The sequence below is a fragment of the Mastomys coucha genome, unplaced genomic scaffold, assembly GCF_008632895.1.
Source record: "Mastomys coucha isolate ucsf_1 unplaced genomic scaffold, UCSF_Mcou_1 pScaffold5, whole genome shotgun sequence".
NCBI classification, from domain to species: Eukaryota; Metazoa; Chordata; class Mammalia; order Rodentia; family Muridae; genus Mastomys; species Mastomys coucha.
The window spans coordinates 85,289,606-85,313,443 of NW_022196911.1; the positions used below are offsets into that span (position 1 = coordinate 85,289,606).

General features: G+C 42.0%; 1 protein-coding gene and 1 long non-coding RNA gene across 9 annotated transcripts in view; one reads left to right on the forward strand and one right to left on the reverse strand.

The window, feature by feature from the left end:
- Positions 1 to 14,538: 14,538 nt before the first annotated feature.
- Ankfn1 (ankyrin repeat and fibronectin type III domain containing 1) overlaps positions 14,539 to 23,838 on the reverse strand; it is a 407,382-nt gene continuing 398,082 nt past the window's right edge. For all 8 annotated transcript variants that reach the window (XM_031350944.1, XM_031350945.1, XM_031350941.1 and 5 more), the window contains one exon: positions 14,539 to 21,263. In XM_031350944.1, coding sequence (XP_031206804.1) covers positions 20,467 to 21,263 — 797 coding nt within the window. In that variant the 3' untranslated portion in view covers positions 14,539 to 20,466. The remainder of the gene's footprint in view (positions 21,264 to 23,838) is intronic.
- LOC116076894 overlaps positions 20,851 to 23,838 on the forward strand; it is a 51,551-nt gene continuing 48,563 nt past the window's right edge. The window contains exon 1 of the long non-coding RNA XR_004113123.1: positions 20,851 to 21,153. This is a non-coding gene — a long non-coding RNA (uncharacterized LOC116076894). The remainder of the gene's footprint in view (positions 21,154 to 23,838) is intronic.

The following is a 23,838-nucleotide window of genomic DNA, read 5'->3' on the forward strand; positions in this document are numbered from 1 at the left end:
GGTGTGGGAGATGGGATGGAGTAGGGGTGGGGTGGGGTGCGGTGTGGGGGGTGGGGTATTGGTAGGGGTGTGGGTGAGCTGGAGGTAGCAGTTGGGGGTGGCAAACAGTGAGACATTGGAGTTCTTCCTCTGAGAAATGACAGAGACATGGGAATGCTGGGAACGGTAGTTCATCCATGAACGTTGTCTTCTTCTAGTCAACAAACTGGCCACGCAAACCTGATGGGGGTCTCAGCTGACCCACAGCACTCCTGAGAAGGCAGTGATCATCTGCTCTCCTGATGTTACCTCCTCATCTCAGTGGGTCTTCTGGTGGGAACACCCCATTCACCTTATCATTGAGGGAGCAGTTCTTACCATTCTCCCTGGAAGATAACCCTGGAATCTTCCTCTTCGGGTCTCTTGTAGCCCATGCTGACCAGGCTGTGTGGATGAAGCTGGCCTGGGACTCTTGATCCTCCTGTTGCCACATCCCAAATACTGGGATCACTAATGCTCACCATAATCCCCGATTCGCAGAGGTGCTGAGGATCAAACCCAGGGCTTTGGGTATGTTAGAAAAGCACTCTACCAGTCAAGCTACAGCCTTAGCCTCATCATCCACTTCTTATAGCAGGGTAAAAGGAGACACTCTCCTGGGGTCAGAGATTGCACAACGTTCCTGATGCATTTCATTCTCTAGGCAGCTCTCCCACCCAAAGCCCATGATGGAACCATCTAAAGTTGGGGAACCAGAAAAGCCTGGGTTCAATTCAGTACCCTCTATTTCCTTTGGTTTCTCCAAGCCTCACTTTGTTCGTCTGTAGAATGGAGATCAAAGCAACAACAGAATGACCATGGTTGTGATGAGCATAAAACGAGACACAGTGTTCAGAGGGCTGTATGAAAAAGCTGTCTGTAGAGAGTGTGATTATTGGCCTTAGCAGGCCAAGGTTACCATTTTTTGCTCAATGCCTGGGGCTCTGAAGGAGTGCAACTGGTTCACAAGGAGCCTATGTTGCCTCTCAAGAGGGGCAGCTGCTCCTTTGGGGGCTGTGCTGTCTGTGCTGGGCAGTGGTGGTCTTCAGACTGAGAGCTCTGGTTTCTCTACCAGGAGGCAGAAATATTTAACATAACACAGTGACCTCACCAGGGCTGCAGCAGATGCTATCATCCATAAACAGACAGCTATTCAAGCCGAGCAGGCCCCACATGCCACAGGTAGACCCGGGGAAAGAGAGATTGAATTGTTCAGTCTGGTGGGAGTGGAGGTCCGACAGAAAGGCAACACAACCTTTACTCATAACTTTAAAAAGCAGGTTAAACGGGTTTTCCATTGGAGAGGTGTGGAACAGACCGAAAGCAGGACGATGAGGAAATCGGCTTCTTCACAGGGAATTGTCTTCCTGTTGCTCTTTCCTCCACCCCCGAATCCTTTCTTGTCTCCAGCCACCCCTCCCCCACCCCATTTCAGCATCCATCACTCCTGTTTCCACCCCACCCCACCCCAAGAAATGTGTCAGGCTCCAATTAGGCAGACCCAGCTCCATAAATGCGCACTCTCCCCAAATGAGCAGAAATATTCCAACTTAAAAATGTATATAAAATGTTTATGAAATGAGGAGGGCGGAGGCTCAGAAGTTATGGTAAGAGCTGGCAAAAAGTAGGGTTGAGAGCACACGGCTGATGGTTTCCTTTGTGATTGCCATGTAAAATGTGTAGATACAGAAGGCCTTCCACTCCCTACCCCAAGCTCTCAGTTTGCATTTCTGTTCTGGCCCAGCTGTGTGCGTATACACACATGCAAGCACACACACACACACACACACACACACACACACACACACACACAGGAAGCCACATATATATGCACATATGTGTTGACTGGGGAATCCAGCAGAACACGGAGCTATTTTTTACAGGCCAGGGAGCTTGTTGTTTTAGTCTGATGTTTTCATTTCTATACACCTGCACCCCTTGCCCAAGACCCCCACCATATAGCCCGTCTCAGCCCTCAACACTGAGATGTGTGTTTCCGAATAAATCATGCATTATGCGATTTGGTTTTCTCAGGAATTTGAGAGGAAAACTCTGGATCCCAGTGAATTGGGATTAATTGCATCCCGTAGGTGTTGGACATATTTCACCTGCCTTGGATTTGTTCGGTGGGACCCCAGAATCTCCATCCATTTTTTTCCTCCTCCCCTGTCCCCAGAAGCTACATGCATGATGACCTTGAGGTCTTTGCCCTTAGCAGGAACAAGGTAGTGAGCTTGGTATGTGGGTGGGAAGTTCAGCCTGGGTTACTTGACATTCTGGTGGCTAAAGGGTAGGTGGAGGGTGGGCTCAGACTCTTGGCTGATGGTGAGCTATTTCATGTATTTGACGTTTAGCTGCTGTGGAGTCCTATTTGCAAATGTTAAGTAACTTAGTCAATGTGGTCCGAATTATCAGTAGCAGCAGGGGGAATGGTGACTGCCACGAGCTAGGCTTTGAAGACATTTCTGTGTTCTTGGTGCAATCCCTGGGCAGTGACGTCTTAAATCCAATTTCCATTTGCTGGGTTTCTAAATTCTGGAAGGGACAGAATTGCAAAAATAAAGAAGTAGCTTTTCTCTGGTGGGGATAAGCCAGTCTGCATCAGGCCTTGACCAAACATGAAAGTAACTGTACTTAGCTAGCCGGGGAAAGAAGGTTCGGAAATCAATGGGAGCTTCATGGAACAGGAAGAATGAGTCGATAAGCAACATATATGGGTTCAAAGCTTATTTTTAGGTCAATAAATGACACCTTACAAGCATTCCTGAAAATCAGTGAACTTGTTTTTGGTTGAACATGGGGGAGTCAGTAGTTTAGTCTTACACTATAACATTTTACTATTACACAGTGTGACCACATGCGTTCCCTCATTTAATTGTCCTTCTCCCACATCCATCTGATGGTTACTATTTGAGTTATCCACCGTTGCATTATGAACAAGTTCAGATCTAGCCATGTAAAGACAGTATACATTTCTTAAGACTCCAGGAGCAATGTATCTGGGTAGTTTTCCTCTAAAATATTTCATGAAAGTGCCATCAGGATGTTGTTGGTAAGGGCTGCAGTTAACTGAAGCTGTTAACTAAGGACTTTGGGAGATCTGCTGATAGATAGGATTGCTTCATTGCTTGCTCTTGGCAGGAGGCCTGAGTTTCTCATCAAATGTGCCTCTCTATAGAACTCCTTGAGCTCCAATTTGTGTGTGTGTGTGTGTGTGTGTGTGTGTGTGTGTGTGCGTGTGTGCATGTGCACATGTGTGAGTCAAGGGTTAATATCTTTCCCTATCATTTTCTTTCTTATTGTTTTGAGACAGGTTGTCTAACTAAACATGAAGCTCACTGGTTGCTTAGGCTAAGTGACCAGCAAGCTTGGGACCCTGCTTGTCTCTGTCCTCACACCCCCCACCCTGCCACAGTGTTATGATGATACATGCAATGGATAGGGTTCAACTATTATGTGAGTGCGGGGCATCTGACCTCAAGTCTTCATGGTTTACACTAAGAACCTATGTCAGCTATCTCTGTAGCCCCTTGAGTTTCTTGACATGACAACCATCTTTCCTTAGAGCAAGGGATTCAAGAAAGTGAGCAAGGTAGAATTTACCATCATTTTATGACCTAGACGCAGCTGACATATTCTCGTCAATACAGAAATGTTAAGTTCAGTCAACTTGCAATGGGAGGAGAACTAGACTATCCCTCTTTCTATCTTTTTCTCCCAGTGTTGACAACTAAGCCCAGTACCTCACATGTCCAAGGCAAATGTTCTAGGATAGAGTTATAACCCCAGCCCCTGACTCCAGCTTTTGAAGGGAAGAGCATCAGAGAATTTATGAACTTTTTTCAGTGACCACAGTCATAGACTTCCTACATGATAATATGTATAGAAATCTATTTCATGGTCATCAAAGGAGTCTTTCTAAAATTTCACTGCAGGTATTATAACACCTTGGGCTAAATATTTTTAATTCCCTGGATTATTCTGTGCATGACTTGATATATATATATGTATATATACATATATATACACACACACACATATATATATATATGGTTCAATATATATATATATGTATATATATAAATATATAATTGGTTTCTGTTTATAACCTGACAACAAAACTAAAAATATTATCATGGCTGGAAAAATGGAAGAGACAGAATTCAATGTAATTGTTAGAGCTTATTAACACATAGTGCCTGGCATTTAATAGGTAGGTATTCAATTAATCTTTACTAGTGAACTAGTGAAAACATCAAAGATATTTTGAATGGACTTCTTTCTACATTGAGACTCTGTTACAATGCTTTTAAAAAGCAGATTTTTATATTGCTGCTTAACTTGAGTGCTTTAATAAAGTGTCCCAAGTTGATGCCATCCCCTCTCAAATAATTTGCCCAGTTTAGAGTACCACTCCTGTTAGATATTTAGTTTTCTTTTTCAATGCATTTAGGAATCTGTTTATTTAATTCATCTGGATTTAACTTTGATAGGTCATATGCATCAAGAAATCTGTATATTTCTTACAGAGTTTTGAGTTTAGTAGAATACAAGTTTTTAGAGTTACAGCCTTATAATTTTCTGAATGTCCTTGGTGTCTGTTGTATTGTCTCCCTTAACACCTCTAGTTTTATTAATTTTTGGATCTTCTCTCTCTTTTAACTAGTTTGGTTAAATATTTGCCAATCTTGTTAATCTTTTCAAAGAACCAAATCTTTGTTTCACTGATTCTTTCCAGTGTTTTTAGAAATTCTATTTCATTAATTTCAGCCCTGATTTTGATTATCTATTTATATCTAAATATTTGTGTGTATTGTTTGTTCTTGGTTTTCCAAGGCTTGCAGATGCATCATTAGGTTACTAATTTGAGTCTCCCCCCGCCCACTTCCCTCTCTTCTTCTCTACTTTTCTCCCTCTTGCTCTCTTCTCTTCCTCCATATCCCACTCCATTAAGACCTTTAGACAGTGAGATTCAATTGCCTCCCACGGCCACCTGTTTCCAGAGCCCAGCATCTGGGTGCTAGAGAAAGCAAAGTTGGGAAGATGATGGGCTGGCAGAACAGCTGGGTTGGAAAAGGTCTATTCTTGGCTATTTTCAACAGGAACCAGATTCTTTTTTTGGTGTTAGTGGTGAAGAGTGGGGTCAGGGAAGATGGGTCTCAACCCCAACTTTGCATCCAGCAGAGGTGACCACTCTTAAAAGGAACATAGCCAGGGACAAGGGGACAAGTCTGCACCAATGTTGCTGTCTGGGCCCAAGAGGTGTCCTTTGGATAGGCTTAAGATGTGAAGGGAGGGATCTGGGATGTTCTTGCCCAAATCAGGTCTGGTCAGATTCTGACATTAGTTTATTTTCATTTTGAGCTACTTTATAGTTGTTTTTAAATTACGGAAACATTGTTTCCTTGAAGTCAAGCAATCCAGAATTGTGTAAAAAATGCTAATTGTTCTATTTTCCTTCTTAGTCAAACTATGAAGGTAATGCCTATGTTTCTTTTCTGAATTTACTTCTGTGTGTAGACATACAACACACATATGCTGCCATAGAATTTAACAGTAGACTGGATCCCTAAAATACATGTCACCTTCCCATCTTTTTTCTTGTGACTTCTCAGTACATCCAGGTCAAGAGAAACAGATGGCTTTTCAAAAAGATGTTTTCATTTATGTGTGTGCATATGTGTATGTATATGATATATCTGATGTTCTCTCTCTCTCTCTCTCTCTCTCTCTTTCTCTCGTGGTCAGAGGATACCTTTTAGAATTGGTTCTCTTCAACTCTTGTAGGTACCTTCACCCTCTGAGTCTTCTGGTTGGCCAAAACAAAATAAAATGATGTTTACTCATAATTTATTCACAACAATATGGAGGAAACATAATTGCCTGTGATCCTTCAGCTTGTTTGCAGTTAGTTTTGTCACAGGGAGCAACTCTAATGAAGTACAGGGTGAGCATTCCTTGGAATGTTATATCTATACAATAAATAATTTCCCAAGGCAAGAATCTGGTTGTCTTGGGTACTTTTTCTTGTATTATTTTAGACTTATTACTGCTGCAGCAAACAATGTCTTCTCTCCTTTCCACCAACCTTCTAAGCCATTTTGTTCATATAATGCCTACTTTCCCAAAGTGCTGATTTGGTTGAAGAAAGGTCTAGAAAAATGTATCTGCTTGTTGTTTGAACTGGCTTTGGAGTGGATTTATTGATACAGGTCCAGTGTTGAGATTGGCTATTTGTGTTGTTGAGGATCTAAATGTATATCTTATGTTTTTTGTTTGTTTTATTAAAAATATTGATTTATTTTTATTCTATGTGTGTGAAGTTTTGCCTGCCTATGTCTGGTGCCCACGAAGATCAGAAGGGCATGCTGGATCCCCTAGGACTAGAGTTATGGAAGACAGTGTTGGATCCCCTGGAACTGGAGTTACAGATGTTTGTGAGGCACCACATGGGTGCTCACATGGCATCAAACCTGGGTTCTCTGGAAAAGCATTCGGTGCCCTTAACCACTGAACCATTTCCTCAGCCCCACTGCACATCTATGAATCTTAGTTCAACTGAAATAAATATAAGAACTAACTATATTCAAATGCTATTCTAAGGCAAATAAAATAAATAGATTTCACTAAGGAGGTATAGTATAATAGAGAATGCATAGATTTAAAGCTGGAAGACCCAGATACCATAATTTCTCCTGTTGGTGACTATTTTGTAAAGTTGATACCTTTGTAAAGGTGTGAATACAACTGTGGTACTGACCTTCTAGTTTGTGAGAATTATAGAAGAGATATCACACTGTAAACTGTATAGACTTGGGAATGATTTAAATATATTGAATGAAAGCAAAACACTTCAGAGAAAGGTAATATTCTCAAAACAACAACAACAACAACAACAACAACAAAACACAAAGATAGAAAGAGGCCACCAAGGTATTTACTGTGCTGGAGAGATCTTCAAAAAACCCAGGAGAGCAAACCCTAGTAGTACCTCAGAAGGCCAGGCCAAGTCTAATGGAAGGAGGTAGAGGCTCAAGACACACAATAGGCTATTTAAGAATTTTCTTCACTCAAGGATCCAGATACCAACACACTGGTTAGGATTACCTTGCGTGAGGGAGCTGTTTGGTTTGATCACAGGTTTCCAGGGTTTTTCTGATGGACTGTCACAGCCTCGTGCTGAAGAACCTTGCTATCATTCTACTCCACCATCTTTAGATTTATTTTCTTTGATGTAGAAGGATGTTCTGCCTGCAGGTATGTGTGTGCCTGCCTCTTGTGGCAGTCAGAAGAGGCCATCAGATCTCCTGGAATGGAGTCATCATTCGGAACCACCATGTAGGTGCTGAGAAGCAAAATGGATCATCCCTAAGAGCAATAATTGCTCTTAATCCCCAAGTCACCCCTCCAGGACTTCTTTTACTAAGACATGTAACTCACCAGTTTGCTTAAGACTCCTCTGGTTTCAAAACTACAAGGGTAATGTCTCCAAGCTTAAGCTGTGAGTGGTTGGGGTCATGCCATGAAAATTGTTCTTCTCTCACAACTCCTGGGAGTTACTCTCAATTCCTTAACATTGGTTCTGTGGGAAAATGAATATTTTATGAGCTGGAAGAAAGGATTTTCATGCTAAAATTAAATAACTACTTTTCCTAATGAACAGAAATGGGGAGTAAAAGATGGAAGGTAGAATTTTCTTGATTTTGTACCCATTGTCCTATGTACTCATCTATAACCTTACTGTTTAAAAATACATAGTTATTATATGTTAAGTAAAATTTTATAAAATACCAAGGTATACCACAGAAGGCTCTGGCTTCTAATGTGTTCTTTGCCTGATGCTAGTTTATTCATACATGAATACTGTTTTAACACAATCACCACTACCTCTTCTCCCCTCGTTAACCCCTCTTATGTCTCCTTTTCACTTCCATGACCTCCTTTAATGATTATTGTTATACATATTCACATATACATTTGTATGTGTATATATGTTTGTGGAACTTGATGAGTGGTTGAGTTGCTTGTTTGTATACATGTTTAAGGCTGACGCTTGGTATTGGATAACCTATCAGGAGTCTTGTCCTTGGAAAAAGACTGATTCACTCACACTCAATAGCCATTGGTTGCCTGCGTACCTCTTCATCTAGGACTGAAGCATTGTGGGACTTCTCCCATCTTCACTGGCATGTCAACTGGTGTCGTCATGTAATTCCTGCTTAGGCAATCATATTGTTGAGATTTCACAAGTGCTCTTCCCCATCACGGATAGAAGATACAATCTTACCATAGGCATCCTAGCTCTGTGGCCCTTACAATCTCTTTCTCTTTCTCCTTCTGTAATTTTTCTCTAAGTCTAAGGTATAGGGGTTGTGTTGTAGGTATAGCAACTGAGGTTGGGCAGCCAAATTGTCTGTTCTCTGCATTTTGACTTGTGAAGTTCTGTAATAGCTTCCACTGGCTGCAAGATGCACTTTCTTTGATGAGGGCTAAGAACTATACTTATCTGTGGGTATAAGGACACATATTTAGAATAGAGTTAGAAATGATTCTTCTTTAGGAAAGGTTCTTCTTCAGCGTCTATGACCTCATCAGCTGCAGGAAGTTAGCTAAATTTATGGTACCAGGCATGAATTCTTTCCTGTTGAATGGGCCTTCAATGGAATCATTTCTAACTCTATTTGAAATACTTATCCTGTTGGCTGCCACTCTTGTACCACTGAGGATGCCTTGCTTGGCTGGTCATTGTTGAGCTTTCTTGCTCAGGAGGATTATTGATTATTCCTCTCTATTGCTGGCTCGCATAGCTGCTTCAGGCACTGTAAGGGATGGTCTTCATGCAAGAGGCTTGCAGGTCAGTTCCAGGTTGCTTCCTTCGAGTATTATATTCCAAGTATAGAGCATCTTCGTCTCTAGACTCTAACCTTCAAGTTCAAGAAGACAACCAAGGGTAACAATAGATTATATTATGTAGGAGTTTTGTGGACCTCCCTGACCAATAACCCAAAGGGAGGTTTCCTATGTCTGTCACTTGGCTTTCATTAGTCTCCTTTGGGCCATTTTAAAGGGATTTGTCCCAGTGAAGGTTAAATGGTGATTCTACAGAAGAATGTAGACAGGGACATTATATATTCTGTTTTTCCCAGGTAGACTCTGATGAGTACATAACCCAGAGTCTAGTTAGTGTCTACTTTCACTATCAAAAGTATTGTACTTTTGATGATAAATTGCACACACACACATACACACACACACACACACACACACACACACAGGTTATGTGGGATCTAGTTGAGGGAATTTTGTTTGCCTAGCTAAAATATGCTAGTTACATGGCAGGCAGTGATTTACCACTTTCTGCATTTTTCTCATCTGATCTTAAAGGCCATAAATAGGTGTTGTTTTAAAGATAAGGGACTTGATTCCCTGAAAGATAAGATGACATTATTAAAAGGCTATGGTAAGTGGTAGTGGCAAGTTTTGAACCCATGCCGGGCCACTCCAGAAGCTCTGCTCTTAGCTGTCATATCCTTGTCACTTCTGCCCTAGTGAGTGGTTTGAGATGCAGGACTCTGAGCTCCAGCTGCCTGAAATCCTCAGGAATTCCAAGGAAGCAGCTGTAACCTCAAGGGGCCAGTGGGGCTTCCTTTTGAGAGAAGCTGTGTGCCTTGGGTAGAGAAAATGAAGGGTTTGTACTCTGTGGAGCATATTGATGCTCTTGGGGACATTCTGGAAGCCTTGTCTGTACCTCTTCACTAGGGCTATCTGTTTAAAAGCTGGGCCCACCCCCTTCCAATTAAAGTATAATGAATCTGCTAAGACCTGTGGTCCCACATAGCCCTGCCAATTGGGTATTAGGGGTGTGTGTGTGTGTGTGTGTATGTGTGTGTGTGTGTGTAAAATGAAGAAGTGTGAGCCCAGGAGTCTGCCCTGGGGTAAGAAGAGAAAAGAGCCGATCTGTATGCATCCTAGCAGCCAGCAGCTCTCCCTGAGCTGTGGCCTGTACTAGGACTGTGGGCCAAAGGAGCACTGGAATTGCTTAGACCTGCCTCTGTGCCTTTAGCTGTCCAGGGTAAAAACATCACATCTCAAGAGGCCTGCGCTGGAGCACAAACCCATGTATTGTCTGGCCCCTGGCAGGCTGGTCTGTGGAGGGGACACTCTCAGAGCTCTATTTTAATCTTTTGGAGCCAGGCCAGGGTAGGAATTCAGCTGCCAGCACCAGTCTCCCCACCCCCATACTCGTCCCCCACCCCCAGCCCCTCTCCTGGTTTCATTCCTTCTGACCTCCCATCATGAGAGGTGCTGGTGTTCTTTCTCTCTCCCTTTCTCTTTTTTTAAAAAAAACTAGCAGGGCTCTTTCATGGATTTGACCTCCCAAAGTGTTGCAGACCAGGGCTCCTCAGTGGGCTACTTGGGGGCTCCAAGTTGGCAAGAGGCCAACCCTTGAATCCCGAGATTTACCTCCAGATGTGTGTGCCTCTGTGCTTGTGTAAATGTGTGTGTGTGTGTGTGTGTGTGTGTGTGTTGCATGTGTGAGCAAGGGATCTCTGTTTGTGAGTATCTTTCTGGCATTTTTCCTTCTCATGAAGAAAGCGTATGGGATGGTAAAAATGGAAGGGGGTTGAGAACAGAGGAAAAGAGTGGCTGAAGTCTATAAACTGCTTCTCCTCTGTCAATATCTCTCCGGCCTAGACTCACATAGACGCCCCTCTACCTAGCTCTTCATACCCTTCCCAAGTCAAGCCTAGTGCATCTCTGGGTAAGAAGGAATCTGGAACAGCAGATTCTCACCCTTCCTAATGCTGCAACCTTTTAATACAGTTCCTCTCATATCGTGGTGACCCTCCCACCCCAAGCATAAAATTATTTCTGTGACTACTTCATGACTGTAATTTTGCTACTGTTATGAATAGTAATGTAAATATTTTTGGAGATGTAAGGTTTGCCAAAGGAGTCGTGACCTCACTGGCTGAGAACTGCTGTTGTGGAGAGACCTCACAAAAGAACAGGAGGTAGACATCAGCAGGGAACTTGAACTCCTCTTGTTCCCTCACTCGGTGCGATACCAGGCATGCAATTTCCCTGCTCAAGGCCCAGTTTCCTTGGATAAAACATAGGTGATAATGTTACTCACTGTCCCAGAAAGTGGAACGCAGGCAGAAGTTCAGTGATACCCAGAAGGTACCCCATATGTCGTGTTGGCTTCTTTTCCACCTACCTATCCTACCTTCTTCCTTGAACAAACTTTCAGGAGGCATCTAGGCTTCGCTCCTGGCCTTGGTGAAGAATCCCTCAGCTGGTCTGGAAGGGCTATGCTCTTCCTGAAAAGGGCGGAAGAGTGCAGAGGGTGTGGTCCTTTCTCTCCCACCCAGCATCTCCCATCTCCTCTCACCCCTATCCTTCTGGCCTCAGCTAGTGATGTGCATTTTCCCCTCTGCACAGACCTCCCATCCTGACTCACTACCTCGACAGGGTAGCAACTTCCAAAACAAAACTTTTTCAACCAAGGAAAATATAACCATGGGGAAGGAAACATTTCAATATCGGGCCTCCCGGGAGCCGAGGAAATGGTCTAAATGTCTGTCAGAAAATGATGCTGTTCTGACTTCACACACAGAGTTGGGGTCAGAGAGAGAACAATACCTGGCATTGGGTTTCAGCCAAGTCAGAAGAGCCCAAGCAAGCAGGATCTAAGCTGATGCACAACTTAGTCCAAACTTGGAAGAGTATGCCCAGCATTGTGTCTCAAAGCAGTCCTCCTGAGAGATGATAAATGCCCTACAAAGAAGCCCTAGGCTGTGTCCTTTGATTGCCTCTAGTCTTGCCTTCCACCTCAAAGGAGATGCCTATTCCAGCCTTGCTGTCTGGCAAAGGGGCCTGCTTGCTTCATGACTGGCTTCTGGGAAGTGGCTAAGGGGAACACATTCCACATTTAATAATAGTGCCCCCTGGAGTTGGGCAATGCTTTGACAGGGAAGGGATCTTGTGGCAGCGATCAGGCAAGATCTAAGAGAACAGCTGGTGGAGAGTACTGGTGCCAAGCTAGATGTCAGGGAAGGTCCAAGAGATATCCAGACCACACCTACTGTGATTGCACAGTGGCCTGGATAGCTAAGACCCAGGGAAATGGAAACAGGTGGAACCATCTTCCGAGAGAGACTGGGGCCAGGTGAGGCAGAGTGCTGACTTAAGTCCTTCTACAACAAAGGACATTTTCTGGAAGTGGAGATTGTGGGACACCCAGTCTGGCTTTTTCCCAGGTTCTTTTTCTCTCTCTGTGATAGACTCAGTGTCACCTCCACATTTTCTAAAACATGTGCCTTCTGACCTAGAACGACAGCACAAAACGTAATCAAAACAGAAAACAGTCTGAGGACCTCTATTCGTTCTTGATGGCTACTCAATGTGAGTATGTTGTATGTGCAGAATTTCAGCTGAGGAAGAGTTTACATGATTTTTAAGCACTTTCTGCTGTGAGCCTTGAGAGGAAGACTGTGTCTCTCATGGTCACAGAAAGCCTTAATCCCGACCTCAACACTGGGGGGTTGTAGGAAAGACAGATGTCTATGTAATGTGCTATTCCAGTTCCCTTCATCTCTGATTGTATGTGTGTGTGTGTGTGTGTGTGTGTGTGTGTAATATGAATGTGTAGACGTGTGGGGTGTGTGTATGTAATATGGATGAGTAGACGTGTGGGGTGTATGTGTGTGGGGGGATGAGTGCACATGGGCACCTGTGGAAGTGTGCAAAGGTGCTCCCTGTATCTGTCTGTTCTGGAGAGAACTTCCAATGATCTCTTTATTTTTCTTTTGAAAGGGTCCAATTCTTTGGCACATCATCAGTATATTGGAAAGTCAGGAGGGTGTGGTCCTAGGTTTTATTTTCTGGGTCTTACTTTTATTTATTTATTTATTTATTTATTTATTTATTTATTTGCTAAATGGAGATAAAAGTTCTTGTCCTGGAGTTGATGCTCAGTTGGCAAATAACTTACTTTGCAAGTATGAGGGAGCTGAGTATGGATTCCAAGAAGCTACATAAAAGGGGTAGGCATGGTGGCAGGTACCTCCCTCCTTCTAGCTGATGTCTAATACCAGTGTCTTCTCTGGCAAAATGACCAGATACAATGGTTAATAAGACAGACCACTATACAGCGAGAATACCATATACTACTTGAAGAGGCAGGCACAATGAATTTTGAAATAAAAAAAATAAAACAGCTGCAAAGATCTCCTTGTCTTACTAGTTCCCCTAAACAGATAATAAACAGTTTTTTCCTTATGATTTATTTATTTACTTTAATTTTAATTTAACGTGCACTGGTGGTTTAGCTGAATGTATGTGCAGGTGTGAGAGCTCCTGAACCTGGAGTTACAGAGAGTTGTGAGCTGCCAGGTTGGTGCTGGAAATTGAACCTGGGTCTTTTGAAATGGAAGCCAGTGCTCCTAACCACTGAGCCATCTCTCTAGCCCCAACACTGTTTTAGTTTGTCTAATTCTTATTTTTTTTTTTTTAATTTTTAAAAAGAGTGAATTGCTTGGAACAATATTATCAAAAGGGTTAAACATTTGGTGGAGGCATATTTCTTACCTAACTGGTAAAACTCAAAAGGCACCCCCTTCCCTTTTATCTTATTTTATTTTATACTACCCCACAGTATTTCCTCAAGAGAGGGCACAGAAGAAAGAGAATATTAAAGAGCAATGCCATCTGCTTGGTTTGAAAAGAAAGGTAAAGCTTTTTATTTAAAGGCAGAATTAAGAAAAGTAAGTAGTGGTTTACTTAGAAGGTGATGGTTTACACAGGAAAACAGTACACCTGGCCAGAGTCACAAAATCAGCCTTTTGAGGCTGTCAGAGAAGCTGACCACAAACATGCCAATAAAAGGTGTTGTGTGCACAACACACACACACACACACACACACACACACACACACTCACGCGCACGTATGTGTTGAAAAGATTTCAGAAAAAGAACCTAAAACAGTATGATACCCAGCAGCAAGTTTCCTATTCTTGGAGATTCAGGAGGACCTTGTGTAGGTTCCTGGGACTGAAGTAATCTCTATGGCATTTTAGATATGGATGAAATGTCAAATCTCAGCTAGAACCACATGGAAGGGAGGAATCTTGCAGGTATGGAAATAGAAGGAGCAGATAGAGCCCACGGAGATAGAATGGTTATGCAGAATGCACTAGGTGTGTTTAAACATGCCTACAAAGGAGGAAAAAATGCGATTCCAACAGCCAAGCTGAATCCCCGTGGAGGTGTTTACCATGGTAATCTGATGTTGTAGTTTTCAATATTTGGCAATATCAAATTAAAAAAGAAAAATGTCCTGATGCTATCAATTAACCGAGAGCTAACTGGGTAGACTTTGCTGACACTGGTCAAAACAATGTCCCAAATAATACCTTACAAATTTTTGGTGAGAAGATTTTAAAAGCTCAGGTTAAAGAATTTTTTTTTCTTTTTTGCCTTCATTGAGACATGGAAAAAGCATGAGGCAAGCCAACTACTGAGAATTCTATTAGTTTATTATTGAATTGACATTTCTCCACTCTCAAGACAAAGGGTTCACAAACTACCCTTAAAACATCAAAAAATTTCTCATGTGAAGAATCAAAAATACTTCTGACTTCTTTATGCTTGACATAGATCTCAACAATGTTGGGGTAAACCGTGAAGTATATTTAATGCTTATGAGATAAAGTCACTCCCATGGATAACTATAGCATTTCTTATGTTGACATTGTTTTTCTTGAAAATACAGTGAAGCAGGTAGGAAATTATCAAAAATACTTGCCATTAGAAATTATCATAATTTTTGTTAATTCCTGACTACTTCCTAAAGAGGCATGCATTTCACAGGATTGTGTTTGACCAAGGGTAATGGCCATTCACAATATCCATTTGAAAGGTTCAAATAGTTTCCAAATGTACATACTATAAAATATTATTGTTCTGAGATTGGAGATCACATTGAACACGCCACACAGGATTCATTTGCATATTTACAGAGGTATAAAGCACACAAAATTGTGCAGATCATGTACTGAAGTCTAAATTTTAACATACACTTAGTTTCATACAAGGCAATAGGATTCAATAAGTTCTAGGCAAAGAACAACCAATAATCAGCCAGGTTACTATGTACACACCAGGCAGGAAGCAATCAAACACTGCATAATATAATATCATCTAAATTACTATTTCTATGAAACATCTCACACATTGCAACACGCAACACACACACACACACACACACACACACACACACACACACTGATTCTTTTTCCATCACAAACATCAAACAATGTTTATGATCATATACATAGATTATCTCCATACATCTGATTTGTCCCCAGGCAAGAAGCAAGACAGAAACTCAGATGACAATAAGTCTCCAGAGTTGGCTTTGTAAATTAGTTATTAGATAATGGTTACTATGAGGGTCTAGTCAGGCATCCATATGGATTGAAGGGAGAGAAACATACAGTGATACCTAGCAGCTTCACAACACTGCTAAGTTAAAAGTTGGCTTTTATTGAAATCAAAAGTGTTTACAACTGGGAAAGAAAGACTTTGCATAATATTTAAATAACAACAATAAAACAACAACAAAACAACAACAACAACAACAAACTTTCTACTTTCTTTACCGAAACAAAACCCTTTTTTTTAAAAAAAAAAATTGTGTACTCAATTGTTAGGCAAAACTAATTATGCTACTGAATAACCATTTGACAAATTTATCAACAGTAGCAGAAGATACAGTTGAAACACAAGTATGACTACTGTGTACAGCGGAAAAAGCAGAGACCTGAAGTATGGCAAAATCAGTGCTTTATAAACAGTCAATGGATTTTTCTCTAAAAATACTTTTTGCTAATGGCAAAGTCCAACACCTCAGAAAAACTCTGAATTAAGATCTTAGAATACGTTTCCAAGCTATACAACATAGTTTTAAATACACTACCCTTGTTATTTGTAAGGCTGCATGGAAGTTTAGCTTAACAGTCATGAGCCATGTGTTTGGACGTCTTAAAAGAAGAGACCAGCAAAGAGAGACATTTCTAACCCCCCATCTACTCTACTACTTACGAAGAGATTCCATTGCTTTCCAAACAGTTTGTTTAAAAGTTTCCTTAAAGATATACAAGGAAGCCTTAATTTGCTTCAGTGAATCATCTGGGAAACTATTTAGACTTTATGAAATGAGACATTTGCTAAGAGTGTTCTCTTGTTAATCCATAACTACCTTCTCTAATCAGTATATGATCACTGACTAAGCACAGATGCAAAGATGCACACTTACTTAGTAAACTAGAAAACCATAGTTAGTAGTGTTCTCTCACTATTGTGGACATTTCCTGAAACTACTGACTTCTATGTAATAGAATCGTGGTTCTGAAACATACTGCAGTCCCCCGACAGCTCGAAGTAACACTTGTCCGAGACAACAACTATGTCTTAGGTAGAGAGTGGAGAACAACAAGATGCTAAAGAGTTGGGTTTTCTTCTGTACTTTCTTGTCCTAGGGTTGACTTCTAGGGCAGAGCTCACCTTCTGCAGAGTACACATTGGTATGTCAGGATAACAATGAATGAGAGGTCAGTCTCCTTTTTCACTTGTCTGGCATGATCTCCTGGCAAGGATGGAGTAGGTGTTTGCCAGGTGGCTCCCAGACAAGGTCTCTTTAGGGGAGTACAACAAGGCTTCAGTCATTGCTGTTCATAAAGTGCTTTGGAATCCTTCAGGAAAGGGGGCTGGCAGGATATTATTTGTAACTGGCTTCAGTTTTTGAACCAAATGGAGCCATTTTCGTTAGTATAATTATTGCTTTGAGCATTAGTGAATGTTCTTAAGACCGAGTGGAGCTCATCTTTAAGTACCCGCTTCTTAAAAGAAACCCTTCCCTGGAGTTAATGGTTTTAATTACTGTGTCCCAGGTACCCTCACCAATTAGAGGATGTGATAGCTTGGCCATGGAAGTGGTTGCATTTACATTTACACAAAATGAGTTTCACTTTCCAGCATGTACTCCCTTATGAATAGACAGCAGGAGGGCAGCCAGAGACCTCTAGCCAGGCACATGCTGTTTGTCTGTCTGCCTGCCTGCCTGCCTGCCTGCCTGCCTGCCTGCCTGCCTGTCTGTCTGTCTGCTTGCCTGCCTGCCTGTCTGTCTACCTGTCTGTCTGTCTGCCTGTCTGTCTATCTGCCTGCCTACCTGTCTGTCTGTCTGTCTGTCTGCCTGCCGTCTGTCTGTCTGCAACAGGCTGCTGCCTCTTCTATATATCCATGAGATGATATATGGTTAGTATGTGGCTCAATTCTTAGCTTGTGAGGACTCTGTGGTCTCAGGATGTGTTTCACTCTTGACTCTTTGGTTCTCTGACCAGGTTAGAATATAAAACAGATATGGAAGAGCCACGTTTCATGAACTTTAAGGATCTTCACGAAGGATGGGAGATGGCTATCTCAGGTTCAAGTAAAGGAGATTAGAAAAACTGGAAAAAAGAGTTTGGATAGAGAAGTTTCCTCAAGAGCCTCTTAGAATGTATTTGAAAGGAATAAAAGGTCACATTCATCATCTCCCAAACAAAACAACAAAAAATCATAGGGATTCTAAGTTCCCCATGGACATGTCATCAAAATGGACATGTCATCAAAATGAATCAATACAAAACTGGGAATTAGAGAATCCAATCATTTCTCCCACAATGCATTCATTTAAAGTGGGTTCACAATTTTTCAAAGTGAGGGCAGGCTTGAACCTGTTTCTTTGAACAAATAGGTTAGTTATTGAGGCTATAACATAACTATTGTATATGGGAATATTGTTAGCAAATAACATTTTCAATTGATTAAGCACATTCAATTGAGTCCTGCACATTATTCATTCCATGGGTGTGCTTCTTTTGCTCATGGAAAATGAAAAATTAACCTAGACATCCCAATATAAATGAGTAGGTTTTTATTTAATGTGGCTGGGTTTAGTAAGTCAGAATTTGCTGAATTTAGGAAACTGGGCAAGCTTATGCTTTGACTCCTTGTTGATGGAGTCTAATTCACAGTCACGGATTGTCCCTTATGCCAATAGAATATCAAGATCAGAGTTGCTTCACTTCTCCGTTTTGATAGTTCTAGCAATTCACCTTACAAACGCACTCAGAGTTCTCTTCTAATTAGAAACGAGTAAAATCAAGCACAGACAACTCTGTCGTTTCTGCTATTAACAAGGAACTATAATTTGAATGACCATTTCTCCTACATTTGGTTTTTAATTTGTTGACTTTATCTATTGATAAGGTGTGCATTTTCCAGCGATAAAGAGATTCATGGTGTTGGAAACTTGTTAGGTAAAGGTTGAATACAGGTCCAAATTTGGAATAAGAAGTAGGTGGTTTTATGAAATAAAGAGCACAGGCTAGACAACCACTGCTTGACAAGTATGTATCAATTTCCAGTGGTGTACCTTTAGAAAGGAGGTGTTTTGAGTTCTAATCCTGACATTAAGGCAGTTCTTACAACCTTCAGGAAATCACTACCTCTCTGGCCTTAAGTGACCTATTTGTAAGGCCAAAGACTTAAAATACGTACCCTCATTCCTTCCATAATTCACAGAGACAGAAGAAAACTGAATTTTAAAATCTTCCCAGGTATGGCAAAGAACCTCTAGATATTTTATTTATTTTTTGGTTATTCAAGACAAGGTTTCTTTGTGTTACGGTCCTGGCTGTCCTGAAACTCACTTTGCAGTCCAGGGTGGCCGCAAACTCAGAGAGATTTACCCGTCTCTGCTTCCCACGTGCTGAGATTTTTACTACACCCAGCAGACATTTTTAATCAAGATTCTTTGAGAGTTCACTAAGCATAACGTCTCTTTTTAAAAAGTACTTAGATTATAGCTTTAGTTTTCCAATGACCACAGGTTACTGGCCAAAGCTATGCTTTTGCACAGGGTAATTAATTGTATCATTTTTTTTTTTTTTTAAGCAGAGGGAATTAGAACACCATGGTAAACATAGAGTTTGCATGAACTTTCCAGAGTAGCGTAGGTCTGCGAGGTCAGGAGCAGGATAACAGGACAGGAAGGCCTGTTATTTAGAGAAAGACCATTTAGAATGGCGGTGGACTAAATGGGTCTTGGCTTTAGGAGAACTGCGCCTTTCTTGAATATACAGTGTGGTTTTTGGTCGAGCTTCTCACTTTTGAGAAATTCAGGTAAGAGGCAGTGTGGGGAAAGCAGGATTTCCAGGTGTTACTTAGCACATGCCTTGATATAAGCTAGAGCTACTAAGGAAAGACTTCCCATGTGGCCAATGGGCCAGAGGACCGTGGGGGAAGAACTCATTCTGTGAGGAACAGGGTAAAAGTGGAGGGAAAACACCCCAGCCCTGAGCAGTCTTGAGGATGAGAAATGATGGATGAACGATGTGCCTCTGGTGCTTAGAGGAATCCATCCCTACCCCACTGCATCTGGAAGACACTTTCTTGTTCAATAACTGATCGGTTTAATATCATTAATATCATTAATTTACTGCCCTTCTAAAGGGTGCAGCCGCCATGGACTCATTGGGTTTGCTGTAAAGAAAAGAGACTTTTGTTGTCTTCTCTTCCCCCCTTTTTGTTGCTATAATTCAGGCTCTCACTTAATCCCAGCCATCCCCTTGCTCGCTGGAATAATTTACTGCTCATTGTCAGGACTGAATGGAATCAGAGAGTGCCAGGAAGGCTGCTTCCTGCCCTATTCTATCTCAAAAAACAGGGCTAGAAAAGAGGCGTCCTCCGCTTTTGTTTCTGGTGTTCTCCACATAACACTCAGTGAAGAAAAAAAACCTTTCCAAGACCCACTAAACCAGGCAAGTGCTGATGGATAGACTTGGACCTGAGAGTCCTGAGGACCCTGCGGTTTAGAATAGCCTGGTTTCGTTGAAGGAAAACCCAGCCCAAGCCTACTTGTATCTTTGCTCTTGAGATGAAACATGGGCTGCAGCTTCGTAAAGTCTGGATTTGAGGGAATGGCTGTTATTCTTATTTTCACCCACTGAACTCTTTCATCAACCACAAACTCACTAAAGAACTCTCAGCCCAGGGTGGATATTACCAGAAAATTGCAGAATTAAGTGTCCTCTTTGGGCTGGCCTATCTCAGCCACGGGTGCCATCGAAGGAGTTATGTATTTGAATCACAGGTCTCAGAGTCCATACATTTTTTTAGGGTGAGGTGGGTGGGACCACGGTGGGAACCGCTCCCCCCTCCTGTTGGCCCACTTTGGAAAAAAACAAAACAAAACAAAACGAAAAGCCTTGTATGTGTAACCTTTAGATTTCTAACTTTCAATACTTTGAAATAGGTGAAGTCACAGAGGAGCAGGATGGGCTATGCTGAAGAAATGCAAAGAATAGCAGGGGACTAATAGATAGCCGGTGTGGGCCATCCTAAAGCATACTGCTTAGTATTTCTGAAACTGGAGATGTGGGGTCTGGACTCATCTCTGAACTAGTAGAGCTTGGGAGGCTACTGCGGCCTGCAGGGGTAGGGCTCAAATTGGTCCACAGCTTTGGGTCCTGGCCTGCGAGTGTGTCGGAATAGGGCTCCACATAGACTCCGTGCAGTGGCTGCCTTGGGTCTTGGAGGCAGCTCCTCCGCTCCTCTGGGAGGCTGGCAGCGTGGGCCAGCGGCAGGCCTCGGGGCCCATCCACCATAGGTCCAGGCCCCTCTGCTTCCCCAGGATCCTCAGCCAGGCCGCAGGCCCGAGACAGGTGCTGGGTGTAAACACCTTCGGAGAGTGACAGCGACTGCGTCTCGCTGTGCATGCGCAGCCAGCGGTGGTGGCGGCTGAAGCCACCATAGTGCTGGTGCTTGCCTGGCTTCCGCTTTCCCAAGAAGCCCAGCGGCGGCCGTGTGCCTGGCACCATCTTGCCGTGGTTCTTGGGTGCCAAGCCCGTGAGGGTCAGGCTGTGGAGAAACTCGACACACGACTGGTCGGTGTCTGGAGCCTGCCGTAGGCCCTGAGGGTCCTGGCCAGGTCCCATGGACGCCTTCATGTCATGCACCTGTAGGACATCCGGGGCGCTGCCACTGAGGCCGCTGAGGGCCTGCTGGGCAATGTCATGGGACGACAGGTAAACCAGGTCCAGGTCTCGTGGGCTCAGGGCATCGCTGGAGTCATAGTCACTGTCTGTGGGGAGGAAGACTTCTGAGCAACCTTCTTCATCCGAGCAGGGCTGTGACTCTGCAAAGCCAGGGACAGATGTTAGAAAGAAGACTGTTAGTTGACAGTCTTATTCATAGACTTAAGAAGGTTCAACCCTTGCTTGGAAAGGCATTCAACTTGGTTCTTTGGTCACATTTTGAAATTCTTTTTTTTTTTTATTAGATATTTTCTTTATTTACATGTCATATGATTTCTCCTTTCCCAGTTTCCCCTCAAAACAAAACAAAACAAAACAAAAACAGACCAACCCCCCCCCAAAACAACAAGAACGAACCCCTGTTGCCTCCCCCATCCCCTTGCTTGCCACCCCACCCTCTCCCACTTATTGGCCCTGGCATTCCCCTACACTGGGGCACAGAACCTTCACAGGGCCAAGGGCCTCTCCTCCTATTGATGCTCCACTTTGCAATCCTCTACTATACACATGCTGCCAGAACCATCAGTCCCACCATGTATAGTCCTTGGTTGGTGGTTGAGACCCTGGGAGCTCTGAGGGTACCAGTTAGTTCATATTGTTGTTCGTCCTAAGGGGCTACAAACCCCTCAGCTCCATTGGTCCTTTCTCTAACTCCTTCATGAGTTAGAGAACTAACTCCGTCATGAGTACAGGGACCCTGTACTCAGTTCAATGGATGGCTGTGAACCTCTACATCTGTATTAGTCAGGTACTGTCAGAGCCTCTCAGTAGATAGCTAAATCAGGCTGGCTTGTCCTTCCTTCAGTCTCTGCTCCATAGTTAGTCTCTGCAACTCCTTCTGTGGGTATTAAGACATGGACCAAGAGTGGCACACTTTTCACGGAGCATGGGAGTTACTCTGCAGATTATGTAGAAGGCTCTTGTCTTAGTTTAAAGGTAAAGGAAATACTGGATAAGTCCAGTCTGGACAGTAGTTGTGGGGGGACCTTCCCTCATCCTCCACACATGCATTCTATGGTTATTTTCTGCTATCTGCCTTTAGAAAGGATGGACGAGAAACAAAGCTGGATATTATTCACTCTCTATTCTGGTTTCAGAGACAAGTTTTACATTTGACAAAATAGCAGCAATTTGAAAAGGGGAAGGAAGGAGACATTGGTGGCAGAAGATGAGAAATCTGGTTTCAAACCTTAGCTGCCCTGTACCTCTTTCTGTGAGCTTGGAAAAATTACTTCTTTGAACTTCAGTTTCTTTATATGTAAGTGATGACGATACTGGAAGTTACTTAGGGAGACTTAAAGCTACTGATTATAAATATAAACAGTCAGTATATTAACATTATAAAAAATAGGCCAAAAGAAGAAAGAAACAACAAAAAGTGAGGCAGAAGCCATCTCAAGGTGTGTATAATAGTCATGAGTGAGCTGAACGTTGGTTCTATATTTGTCATTTCATGCAATAGTTGTTTGTATCTTTTTCCTCAATGATGTCATACATTTTTTGATGGCAAGTGATGTCTAATGTCCATTGGGTTTCCCATAGTGCTAAACCCACAGTAGCTGCTTGGTGAATAATATACATGCTAATTCTGAAAACATTTTACAAAGCATTTATGTCAAATACATCGACCACCTCTTTCTTTAGTGTATGTCTTGGGTAGAAAGGCTTTGGCATACAGAATTATAAATATATTGCTTTCGTATATTCTGGGATTTGTTTGCTGAATGTATCCATATGGAATTTATTTCTATATATGGAATGGGAATAAATAAGATCCTATTTATTTTACTGAAAGGATAGCCAGTTGTCACAACACTATATGTTGAATAGTCTACTTCTTAAAAAAAAAACACTGGAAATTTAAGGGAACTCTAATAAAAAGGTTTCATAGTATTTTAAAATAGAATTCAATAAATTGTTTTGAAAATTTGTCTAGAAAGAGATTTCTGAGAACAATCAACTTAAAAAAGATACAATAGGGAAGAGATGGCTAACCACATAAACCAGAATGTAGAGCTTTGGTCATTCAAACTTTACAGTGCCAGTGTATAAATGGATGGATAGATATGTAGAATATAAAAAAGCCGAAAGCAGCTATAATTTTTGATACTATGACAAAAATACCATTTCAAATTAGAGAGTGAAATAGATTATCCAATATAGAGTGCTACAACAATTGACTATCCTTTTAGTAAAATAAATAAGAGTCCTGCCACATTCTGTACATAGAAATAAATTCCATATGGTTAAATATAATAATAAAATACCAGAATATTAGAAAATAATGTATTGGTAATTTTGTGTGGGGAGGTCTTTTGAAATAAGACACACCCTAGAACTCTGAAGAAGTGGTTGATGAATTTGACACAAATGGTTTATAAAGCAAATGACACTATAAGCAAAGATAGTAAGTAGTAGGTTGTAAGAAAAGAATAATAGCATTGTAACAAAAAGTTAGAATCCACCCTGTATAAAGAACTGTAAGTCAGGAGACAATATAAGAGCAAAAGATAAAGACCAACACTTGGGAAGAGTAACAAATTCACACATTATTATGCTAGCTTCAAATCACATAGCAGTTCATAAAGCAGAGCTGAACAAAGAGGCACTTTTCCCCATCAGATTACAAAGAGGGGAGATAGGGGAAGGAGAAGGAGGAGGGGGAAGGGGAGGGGG